The sequence below is a fragment of the Callospermophilus lateralis genome, chromosome 13 (assembly GCF_048772815.1).
Source record: "Callospermophilus lateralis isolate mCalLat2 chromosome 13, mCalLat2.hap1, whole genome shotgun sequence".
Taxonomy (NCBI): Eukaryota; Metazoa; Chordata; class Mammalia; order Rodentia; family Sciuridae; genus Callospermophilus; species Callospermophilus lateralis.
In genome coordinates this window covers 93851492-93863853 of record NC_135317.1, presented here as the reverse complement: position 1 = coordinate 93863853, position 12362 = coordinate 93851492, and the positions used below count along the sequence as shown (strand labels likewise).

At 40.3% G+C, this 12362-nt stretch overlaps 1 protein-coding gene across 3 annotated transcripts in view; it reads left to right on the top strand.

Moving 5' to 3' along the window:
* Swt1 (SWT1 RNA endoribonuclease homolog) overlaps window positions 1–12362 on the top strand; it is an 84252-nt gene that overhangs the window by 201 nt on the left and 71689 nt on the right. For 2 of the 3 annotated variants that reach the window (XM_076832001.2, XM_076831997.2), the window contains exons 2-3: window positions 5491–5580; window positions 8716–8799. In XM_076832001.2, coding sequence (XP_076688116.2) covers window positions 5500–5580; window positions 8716–8799 — 165 coding nt within the window. In that variant the 5' untranslated portion in view covers window positions 5491–5499. The remainder of the gene's footprint in view (window positions 1–5490; window positions 5581–8715; window positions 8800–12362) is intronic. The other variant, XM_076831998.2, reaches the window with a different exon arrangement.

The following is a 12362-nucleotide window of genomic DNA, read 5'->3' as shown; positions in this document are numbered from 1 at the left end:
GTCCTCTCCGCCGTCTGCCCTCAGAACCCTAGCGGGCCGCCGTCGGAACGGGAGACGCGGGAGTGACTCGTGCCTGGGCGGAGCGACTCTGTGGGCGGATCCACGGTCGGCCCGGCGCCGTGGAGGGTGTGGTTCTAACCTGGCCCTGCCTCTGGGGCTGCCTTTCGCGGCTCGTAAGAGTCTGGGAATGGGCTGGTGGTGACCCGAATCCTCGCGGGGCCACCCAAGAAGCTACCCTGCCCGACGGCCCGGCTGACTGGGACTTGGGCTCTGCTCTTCGTATCACACTCTCACCCACGTCGTGACCCCAACCCCCCTTCATTTAAGTTTGTTTACCTTTAGTTTTCAATAGCGCTGCGGTGTGGTCGTAGGTGTCCAGTACTTAGCAAGTTGTTTTTTTGCCCTGTTTTGCTTTGTTTTTAGGCTTTTAATAGCCAGAGCTAAAAGCGTGTTGAGCTTTTCGGCACTTGATTGATGCATTCAGATATCTCAAGGTGTATGTCCGGTGAATCGTCCCCTTATCCCTCCATGCTTTTCTCCAATTTTACTTTCTAGCCTTACTTAGCATTCAGGGATCCCTAGTTATTTTCCTTCCCCCGCACCCTCGGGTAAGCCCACTGGAGCAGGCAGGGCAAAAGTTTTTTGGTTGTCCTTCCTCTGACTGGTCTAAACGTGCAGTGAAGAAGAAAAACCCATTTTAGTCACAGGTACCAGACTCATACTTCCAGTTCGGTTTTCTTAGTTAACAAAGCTAAGTGCTTCTTGTGGTGTTTGGTTTATTTCCTACTTGTTTCGGAACCCAGTGGAGAGGACGCGTGATTATTTGGCACTTTGAACCCCTAACCGGAAGTTGGTCTCCTCTTCCTAGTTAGGAAATATATTTGGAGGGTTTTTTGTTGTTTGTTTTAAAAATTTCCCCCAGTTTAATGGAAGCACTATCTCCACGAAACTTCTGCGAGTTATAATACTAAAGCTCCTTTAGTCCACCCCCTTTTAATTAGTATTCCTGGATATGTAGTCAACCCACTGTTTAACAGTTAATTAAAAATAGAATAAGAACACTTATTATAAACTGTGGAAGTGCCACCTGTGTCTGTATCACTGCAACACTCAAGAATAATTTGTTTTTTCATTCCTAGATAATTGTTTTTCCCCTCCCCCATCCGTTCTGGGGATGGAACTCAGGGTAAGAGTACATACTAGGCAAGTACTCTTACTACTGAGCAACATCCCCCCACCCCCACCCAATCAATCTCTAAAAGACTAGATGGTTATTGAAACTTTTATTCAGTATGTCATCTTCATCATTTAAGACCAGCAGGAAACCAGATGATGAAAAGGATTTGATGTTAGCCTGTGTGGTCTTTAAGAATTTTAGTAAAAATTGCTAAGCGTGAAGGAATTTTCAAAGTTGAATTACACTAAGGAAATGTACTGTTCATTGGTAGCTGCATGTTATCCCAAAACTTAGTGGCTTAACACAATAATATTTATCACTCTAAAATTTCTGTGGGTCAAAAATTCAGAAATGGCCTTTGAGTGGATCTGACTTGTCTTTGATGAAGCTACAGTGAAGATATCTCTGACCGGGATGTGAAGATATGATAGGGCTACAGGATGCTTCAAAGGTGGCTCACTTACATGCATGGCAGTGGGTTCTGGTTGTTGGCAACAGGCCTCTGTTCTTCTCTAGTGGGCCTTTCCCTGGACTCCTTCAGTGTCACTTAAGACATAGTGTCATTCCCTAGATTGATCAATCCAAAATAGCAAGACAGAAGTCAAAGTGGACTTAGTCTTAAGCCACCATGTGGCAGCATCCTATTGGTTACACAGGTCAGCCCTGTTCCTTATGGAGGGGACTACTGAGAGTGTGATTGCCAAGCAGCAGGAATCCTGGATAGCCATCTAGGTGAAGGCCCACATGGGGGAGACCCCTCAGTTTGTTTTTATTTGCATAAAATCAATATGAATCTCACACTAATGTAAATGGAAAACATTTTGTCATAGTAAACATTTAGATGTTTTTGTTGGATAGTCCACTGTCTGCAGTGTTCTTTTTCAGTGTCTTATAGGTAAGAGGTTTAAATTGGTATTGGGTATCCACAGCAACAATAATAGACCAGCATGATAAGTTAAAATTGTAAAAGGAAACTTTATAATCAGTCAGTTGCCCCTAAGCAATGTCTTTAATGGAATGTCTTTAAGTTAGGTTGCCCCAGGTTGGCCAGGAACTCCTGGCTTAAGCCATCCTTCTGCCTTAGCCTGGGACTTCCTGTAGCCAACACCATGCTAGGCTGCAGGTCCCCCCTTCCCCCAGTTGTGCATTTCCTTCCTCACCTTTGGAATGGAATCCTTGAGACAAAAAAGGGTTAAGATTACTGCTGGAAGGTCAACTGTGAATTCAACCATTACCATAATTATCTTACAAAGGAAAAATTGGGGGTAATTTAGAATTTGTTCTTAGAAGTTGTATTGAATATTCTGTAACCAAAAACTGGGTCCTTGACCCCAAATGCCAATTAATGCTAATTTAATAATGAGAAAAAGGAAAAAAGTTGTTTTTTGCTTTGCTAGCAAAGGAAAAACATCAGGAATCCTGTCCCTGAGGCTGTGATTCTCACTGTCAGGAGGGACAGGGTGGGGTGGGTTGGAAGGTGTTGGTTTTAAAGGAACTCTTCTAAGGTTACATTACAGCTGTGCTCTGGTAGGGGGTCCCTGGGCACTCTGTTGGCACGTAGGGATTCACTTGTTAATTTGGGAGATATTAATTTCCCAGATCCTCAGCAGGCATTTCCTTCCCATAGTGAGTGAGTTCAAGGACAATTAACTAGGAGAAGAAAAGATAATACTGTCTCCCTAATCTTTTTAGGGATGTGGGTGAAAGACCCTAGCCCAGTAACCCCGGGTCCAGTTGCAAAACCATCAGGGCGTGTTGCAGACCCACGCAAACACCGGAGGTATTTTCCCGATAATCAGTTAAGGGTAGCCAGTTGTGAAAGAACAGGATGGTTGGGAAAGAACAGAAAAATAGATCCCAGGGCATGCCTGAACAAACAGGAACTGATAAGCAGGAACAAAAAAACCAGAGTGCTAATATGTAACTATCATGTGGTTTTTCCAGGAACATAAAGTGAAAAACAACTTTGCTCTTTAGGTAACCTATATGCTGGGTTCAAAATAACCGATAAGAAACCTGTTGCTTACCACGCGTGCGAAACCTGCCCCTTTATCCTATAAAAGACCTGTACCCCAAAGCCCGGTGTGCCAGTTCACCAAAGCTCCGGCTGAGGTTTTGCTGAGCACCCGCAGGCGCCTGTGTCCGAATAAACCACCTCTTGCTTTTGCAGCCAGTGTCTCGTGTGTTTCTTCCTTGGACAGGGAGATGGAGGGTCTTTCATGGGAAAGGGGAGAAGATCTAAAAAACAAACAAATAAACAAACAAATGTTCTTTTAAAAAAATAAGCCTTGGAACAACAAGGGCTATATTCAGAAGTTGAAGGGACCATTGTTAAAATTCATTTGCTAATTTTTCTTATTAGATTTCCAGTTAGCTATTAACATTTTCTTCTTTTTTTTTTTTTTAAGAATTTTTTTTTTTTTAATATTTATTTTTTAGTTGTCGGCAGACACAACATCTTTGTTTGTATGTGGTGCTGAGAATCGAACCCGGGCCGCATGCATGCCAGGCGAGCGCGCTACCACCTGAGCCACATCCCCAGCCCCTAACATTTTCTTCTTGATATTCATTAAATCACTCTAAAAATTTCAGTATAATTGGTCATTTTTTTGGTAGAAGTTCAGCTATTCCCATTATGGTGAAATTGCCTGGTTTCTAGCCTTTGTTATGTTCACAATCTCAATATGTGTCACTGCCAGCTATTAATTGTTCTTCGGGTTTTGCTTCTAGATCCTTTTTGTTGATTCCTGCCCCAACAGACCTGTCTATGTTCCCAATCCCTGGCCACTGTGTCCTAGTGCGAGATGCTGCTCTGTGCTGCTAGAGCACAATAATTTGAGAATGTTTATGACTGCAAGGTGGCTGTGTGTGCCTTCTACCCTGCTTCTTTTGGTTATCAGCTTCTAGCCCTCCCCCCTTTGGTTATCAGCTAACAGTAGTGAGTGTGTTCTAGAGCAATTAACTAGGGGAAGAAAGGATAACACTGTTATCTTCTCCCTTCTTCCCCTCCCTAACAAGATTAGACTTGGTCTAGAGTATGAATGAAGAAGTAAAACTGGGATGGAAAGTGGACAGAGGAACTGCAGTAGGCAGGAGTTGGGAGTGTAATCACAAAATGATGGATGCAGACCTGTATAAATTCAGTGAAGCTGTTTATTCAGCTCAGGCACCGTGGGGCTCATTTTCTGGATGTGAAAATAGCTGTTGGTTACAGAGGGGATTTTAGTTTTATAGTGTACAGTGAGGTGGTTTAATCATTGGAAACTGTGGACTTGCCCTTTGGACAGTCAGGGGCTAGTTGTGTAGGTTAAATCTTTAACTCAGGAAGGCAGTTGTAAAAAGGTTGAAACTCATTGTTACCTGGAGAGATAGTAGCGCAGATTCCAAGATCAGTACTCAAATCTTGCCCACTGGTTTTCTTTTTCTGGGATTTGTTGTTTCCCAGAGTTTCGATATTTGCTGTGCCTCCATTTAGGACTAATTTGCAGTGGGAGAAAGGTCAAAATACAAAGCCCAGCACTTAGTATCCGCCTGCTTCCTTCAGTGCCTGTTGTTTTCGGGGAAAGGATTTAATAGGAGAAGTTAATGCTTGGCTAATTTCCCCTGCCTCCTCCTGAGCTGCACTGTAACCCTTCAGGAAGTGGCTCAGAATGAGTGAATATTCTGAGGAAGAAGAATTCATCCAGGCATTCACTCAGCAGGCATTTACAGGCATCTCCCAAGTTTTTCATACAGTGTATTTTTCTTGGTGCTCTATGTCTAGTAGAAAGACAAACCACATAAATATTTATTTAGACCCCACTATGTACCACCCTGTGAAAGCTGTGTTTTATATCCATTATTTCATTTGACTCTCTCAAAAAGGTTGAGTTGTCTTTGTTTTTATATGTAATGAAAGTAGCACTCAAAGGATTATGCAATTTGCCCTTAGCCTCACTTACTGAGTGACAGAGGGTGTGTCTGGGAAACTAAAAATTTATGACTAATTGGTTTTGAGGTATAGAAGTGCTAAAATATAGTCCTGCAGGCAGTTGAAAATGGTGATCTGATATTTCAGGGACAAGTCAGGGTTTATGGCATAGTTTTGAGATTCATTCCTGAAAAGTCAATGAATAACGCTGAAATAGAGGAGCAACTTCTCATGAAAGAGAATGTTAAGTGAAACAGTGAGAGAATCTTGTCATCTTGAGAATGACTAGAAAATGGAAATAATTTTGTAAACTCCAATCTTCATATAACAGAAAGAAGAATAATTTTTAATGTACTTTTTATTTGGTAAACAACACATAATATATTTTTAATTTTTATTTTAGCTTTTCAAGATGTCCAATAAAGAATCTTATGGAAAAGAAGAAAAGTCTCAGAGAAAAGGCACTACCTTATTGCCAATCTTTGATGAAGAAGTAAGAATTTTGATTTAATGACCTTTTTTTCACAATTTAATTTTGTGAGATGAAAAAAAATATACCTTACTTTTACAATGAGATATGTAAATATTTTGTTCTGTCCATCCGACCTGGGAGACGTCATTTGCTTTTCTCATTCTTTACTTGCATTATTTTATTTATTCCTCGCAAATCTATGTAGTTACTGTTAATTACCTCAGTTATACAAATTAAGGAATTAAGCTTTAGAACTGTGTGCGGTGGTGCATGCCTGTAATCCCAGCTCTATTGCAAGTTCCAGGCCGGCCTGGGCAATGTAGCAAGACCCTGTCTCAAAATTTTAAAAAATTTAAAGAAGAGCTGGGGTTTAATTCGGTGCATGAGACTCTGGATTAATCCCCAGTACTAAAGGGAAAAAAAAAGAAAGAAAGAAATTGAGGCTTAGAGTTTAGTTACTCAGAGGAATAAAATTTGCCTATACATTCCTGACTTCCCTTTTAAGTCTCCTAAATCCTCATATGTATAATAATAAGTCCATTAGACCGTTTTCCACATTTTCTTCCTTTTCCTTCTTTTCAGCATTGCTTGGGATTGTACTCTTTTTTGGGGTGTGTGTAATGTTTTGGAGGTGGGGTGTGTAATGTTTACTGGGGATTGAATTCATGAGCACCACGGAGCCACATGCCTAGCCCAATTTGGTATTTTATTTAGAGACAGGGTCTCACTGAGTTGCTTATCATCTCACTGTTGCTGAGGCTGGCTTTGAACTTGAGATCCTCCTGACTCATTCCAATGATTTCTCAGTTGATCTCCTTGCCTCTTTCTTTGCAGCCTCATGGTCTATTCTTTTTTTTTTTTAATCAAAAGATAATTTTCTCCTACCAAACCTTAGAAGTGCATAAAGTGAAGAAATCCTGCCTTGCTTCTAAATGAAAACTAGCAGGCTCATGGTTTTTCTCTCACATTTACATGATAGACTTGAGAGGTAACATACAGTTTCAACTCAGCAATAAGCCAGTCCAAGATGTTACTTTGAGTTTTGATTTTGACACCAGCTCTACCCCAGATCAGGCCTGTGCTTCACCTGGAAACCCAAAGGGCAAGAGTTTCCTCCTCCTTTCTTCTCCTGGTTCTGCTACTGCTCAACGCTAGTTCACCAGCCAGATTCTGACCCTGCATCATTGTCTGTTCTTAACATAGCTGTCAGTATGGTCCTATGAATTAGCAATAATCATGCCTCTGATAAACCTCATTGGTCATAATACTGCCACTTCACAAAGCTGTAGTATGGTCCTATTAAAATTTAAGTCAGATCATGTCACTCTAGCTGCATTGGTTTTCCATGCCATCCAGAGTAAAGCTAAAGTCCTTGTTGGCTGCCAAAACCACCAGCTCTCCCCATGTTATCTCCTCATCACTGTTCCCTTTGCTCTTCACCCCATGGCTTCCTTTTTATTGCTCCAGCAAGCTAGTCACATTCCTGCTTCTGGGGCTTTGCCCTTTCTTGTATTCCTTTGAATTGAACACTCTTTCTCCAGGTATTCACTTGGTTTATTTCTTCACTTCATTCAGGTCTCCATTCAGATGTCAGCTTATCAAGTGGTATTTTCTGACGATTCTGAAATTGCAACTCCCCCTTCTAGCTCCCAGCCTTTCCTATCCTCTTTCTCTGCATAGTTTTATTCCATAGCATAATATAACACACAAAATATATTGCTTATTTATTTATAAATTCCTTTACTAGATTTTAATCTTTATGGAGACAGGGGATTTTTTTTTTAAATTGGTTGTTCAAAACATTACAAAGCTCACGATATATCATCTTTCATACATTTTACTCAATTGGGTTATGAACTCCCATTTTTACCCCAAATACAAATTGCAGAATCACATCGGTAACACACTCACATTTTTACATAATGGCATATTAGTGACTGTTGTATTCTGCTACTTTTCCTATCCCCTACTATCCCCCCTCCACTCCCCTCCCATCTTCCCTCTTTACCTCATCTGCTGTTGTTCAATTCTCTCCCTTGTTTTCCCCCCTTTCCCCTCACAATACACAATGGAGTATTATGCAGCACTAAAAATGACAAAATCATAGAATTTGCAGGGAAATGGATGGCATTAGAGCAGATTATGCTAAGCGAAGCTAGCCAATCCTTAAAAAACAAATGCCAAATGTCTTCTTTGATATAAAGAGAGCAACTAAGAACAGAACAGGGAGGAAGAGCATGAGGAAAAGATTAACATTAAACAAAGGGATTTTGTTTTTATTATTATTTTTTTAATTACTCTCTGCCCACTGTCTGATATGTCTTTGGTACATGATAGGTGTTAACCTGTTAACATAACTATAGGCTGACTTGAAAGTTAGGTCAAGCTGACCCCATTCTGCCCAGATTCTTCACCCTGCCCCCCACCTTCCTGCAAGAACCCACTCACATAGAACCTGATACCCCGGCCCACCTACACTCTCACCACAATGCTCACAGACATTAGCCTACTTTCCAAGTATATGCAGTATATTTCCAAGTATATGTGCTTGCCCCTCCTGTCCCCTCCCCTTGTGGTTTTGGGGGTTTTGAATCTTGCTCTTTACCTGCAACAGCAAGGGCTAAACCCTCCCGTAATGCATAACCTAGATTCTGACTTATAAAAGTTTGGCTCAAAGGAAATCTGCTGCTGTTGTCTCTGCACAGAGGCAGCCTGTCAGATTCTGGACAATAAATCTGCTTTTGCTTAGCCTTGGTGTGTCGGAGTGGTCAGTCCTGCACCCGGTTTCCTTTGAGTAGGTATTGCAAACAAGGTTTTCCTTGGCCTATTGAATTCAAGATCCAGAGAAAATAACAAATGTATGTTTTTACTTTGTAGAAGATTGATTCCCACCATGGCAGTGCCACCTTACAGCATTCTTACTGAGCTGCTTGCTCTTACACCTGTATCCATCTCATAAGAGCCTCCAGAGCTTTATGATTTCTTGTTAAATCTTCCTTCCAGTTGAGTCTCCTTTTTTTCTTACCGAAGTTTATATTTCTTTGAATGTTATTCTCGAGTTCAGTATGGAATGGGAATATCAATTTATAATAATGGTGAAATAATACGCTTTTATATTGTTTCTCTCTCTCCACCCCCCCCCAATGGCATTCTTAGGACAAGAAAAAGAAAAACACCTCAGCAAGTTCTACTAGTTCAGTTTACTCTGTGAAATCAGTTTCATCAGAGAGTAGGAAACTGGTGAGTGTTTAGATATCATAATTAAATAAAAATTATGTCTATTAAATTTATTTATTCATTTATTTTTAAAGGATCTCACTATATTCCCCAGGCTTGCCTGGAATTTTTAGGCTCAAGCTTTTCTCCTGTCTTAGCCTCCTGAATACTGAGATTACAGGCATGTGCTATTGTATCAGGCTATGTTAAAGTTTTAATGTACAGTTAGAAGGTTTTCTCTTATACTCGTTGATGGCCAGTTATTGACATCTATCCAAGTTGGCGACATATGCTGGGTTCACAAAACTTGACTATTCCAATAATTTAATGTGGGAGTAACTTTTGCTTGCAGCTAGCAGCTACAAGTAGCTCAGAGTGCTAGAACAACCTAGGCTCATACAGGCCTGACGGGCATACCTGCAGGATGGGGCACTCTGCTCTAGCGAGCCGTTGAACAAAACCACATCCTCAGTGATTGACGTTAGTGTTGCCAGGGAACTGAGAGACAAGGGCTTCGGGGCATGATTCCCCCAACTCATAAGGCCCCCTTTCATAGGGACAATGATCCTTCCAGACAGCCTTCCACTACTTAGCAATATCTAGAGCTTCCTCATAGTGCAGTTACATTGATCATAAGATGATTGGTTTCTAAATGTTAGATAACCTTGCTTATGTATGATTGGAGGATGCACCCTGTATCAGTTGTAACCTCTTCCGCATTAAACAAACTTCCTGGAGGTCTGCCACCTGCATGTTCTCACCAGCTCCCAGTGTTTATGTCTTGACTCTGCGTCTATACTCTCTGCAACTGAGTGTAGCTAAGGGACCCATAACAACAATTTAACAGCAAAGAAAGCTTGCAAACACACAGAAGTACCTTTTCAAAATCTGGGGATGACTGTGACCTTAGGGTTCCTTGGAAAGAGAGTGAGCCACTGGAATTCTTTATTCTTATATAGGAGACACACAAGGGGAGGTTCCATGGAACATTCTATCCCAAAAAGGGCAGAGGTGTAGAATTACAAAGGAACAGGTGGGTATAATTCAACCCCTTCCGGGTGACGCCCACATCTTCCTTATCTAAGTGTGGAGGCAAAACCCAGTGTATTATGGGGTGCAGTTACTCTTCAGTACCCCTTTACTCAAGACTTAAAGGTGTGCACATATCTTCTGTCCAGAGTGGCTCCCAACAGCCAGTGGAACACCAATGTCTGTTTTTACTTCTTCCTACTACTCACCAAAAAGCGTTTTTCAGGTTGTATCTTGTTCCATTGTAGTTTGGTTTGTTTCTTTTTTTAATCTTAGATTTGCTTATAAATAGATTTTACACCATAAATGTTCCTTTCTAGTAATGGAAATTTTTTGGTATTGGAGTCTGTGTTTTCAGATTTTAAAATAGCATGTTGAAATTTGCAAAAGCTGCTGCTAAACTTCACTGAGAATGTTATTGGGAGTTCTTTTTATTCTTCAACTTTCTTTTCTCTTGCCCTTTTTCAGCTATGCATTCTTGTTCCAGTTTAACTATAATCTTATGAGATCACTATCATAAGTAGTCTCAATGTTTGAATTGTCATGTGACACATGACTATAAGTAAACTATTGTTTCAGTTTTTTTTTTTGCCCCTCCAATGTTGGGATTAAATCAGGACCATTCAGATACCACTGAACTGTATCTCTAGCCTTTTTATTTTTTATTTTGATGGAGGGTCTCCCTAAGTTGCCCAGGCTGTCCTTGAACTTGTGATTCTCCTGCCTTACCCTTCCAGGTTGCTGGGGTTAGAGATGTGTACCATCAAGCCTGGCTCATTTTATTGTTATTGTTTTGTTTTTGGTGCTGAGGACTGAACCCAGGATCTTGTGCATGCTTAGCATAGACTCTACCACTGAGCTACATTACAAGCCTCCGGATTTCTTAAAATATTAATTTTATTACGTTTGGTCTATACGGAAAGATCTTCATTTACTGTTTAGTTTGTCATTTAGGACTCTCAAATTTGGTTGCATCTTTTAAAATTTTTTTTAATTGATTCTTTTTAGTTATACATAATAGTAGAATCCATTCTGATATAATTATATAAGCATGGAATATATTTTATTCTAATTAGGACCCATTCTTATGGATGTACACAATGGTGAGATTCACTGTGGTGTATTCATATATGTACATAAGAAAATTATGTCAGATTCATCCACTATCTTTCCTTTTCCTATCTTCCTCCCTTCCCTTCTTTCCCCTTTGTCTGATCTACTGAATTTCTGTTTTCTGTCCCATCCCCCCACTGTGTGTTAGCTTGCACATATCAGTGAAAATGTTTGACCTTGGGTTTTTGAGATAGGTGTATTTCAATTAGTCTCCTTATCTATCCATTTTTTGGCAAATGTCACAAAGTCATTGTTCTTAATGGCTGAATAAAATTCCATTGTGTATATATACATTTTCTTTATTCATCTATTTGTTGAAGGGCACCTAGGTTGGTGTCATAGCTTAGCTATTGTAAATTGTGCTTCTATAAACATTGACGTGGTTTCGTCACTGGAATATGCTGATTATATTTTTTTATATATTTTTTTTCATTATGTGTTATTTATAGTTGTCGAAGGACCTTTATTTTTTATTTATTTATAAGCAGTGCTGAGAATCAAACCCAGTGCCTCACACATGCCAGGCAAGCGCTCTACCACTGAGCCACAACCCCAGCCCAAGTATGCTGATTTTAAATCCTTTGGATGGGGGCTGGGGATGTGGCTCAAGCGGCACGCCCGTCTGGCATGCATGCGGCCCCGGGTTCGATCCTCAGCACCACATACAAAGCAAAGATGTTGTGTCTGCTGATAAATAAAAAAATATATATATTAAAAAAAAATTCTCTCTCTCTCTCTCTCCCTCCCTCCCTCTCTCACTCTCTCTTTTAAAAAAAAAAATCCTTTGGATGTTTACTGAGGAGTTGGATAACTGGGTCAAATGGTGGTTCCATTCCTAGCTTTTTGAGGAATCTCCATGCTGCTTTCCAGAGTGGTTGCACCATTTTCAGTCTCACCAGCAATGTATGAGTGCATCTTTCTCCCCACATTGTTACTTGCATTTTTTTAAAAATATTTTTTTACTTGTAGATGGACACAATATCTTTATCTATTTTTAATGTGGTGCTGAGGATCAAGCCTAGGGCCTCACCCATGTGAGACAAGTGCTCTACCACTGAGCTACAACCCCAGCCTGTTACTTGTATTCTTGATAATTGCAGTCTGATTGGAGTAAGATAGACTCTCAGCATAGTTTTAATTTGTATTTCTCTAATTGCTAGAGAAGTTGAATACTTTTTCATATGTTTGTTAGTTGTGTTTCTTCTTTTGAGAAGTGTCTGTTCAGTTGCTTTGCCCATTTATCGATTGGATTATTTGTGTTTTTTGGTGTTAAGTTTTTTGAGTTCTTTGTATATTCTGGAAGTGAATGCCCTGAGATGCAGGTGCAGTGATTTTCTCCCATTCTGTAGGCTTTCTCTTCATGTTCTTAAAATGTTTTCTATGTTGTGAAGAAGTTTTTTAATTTGATGCCATCCCATTTATTGATTTTTGATTTTACTTCTTGT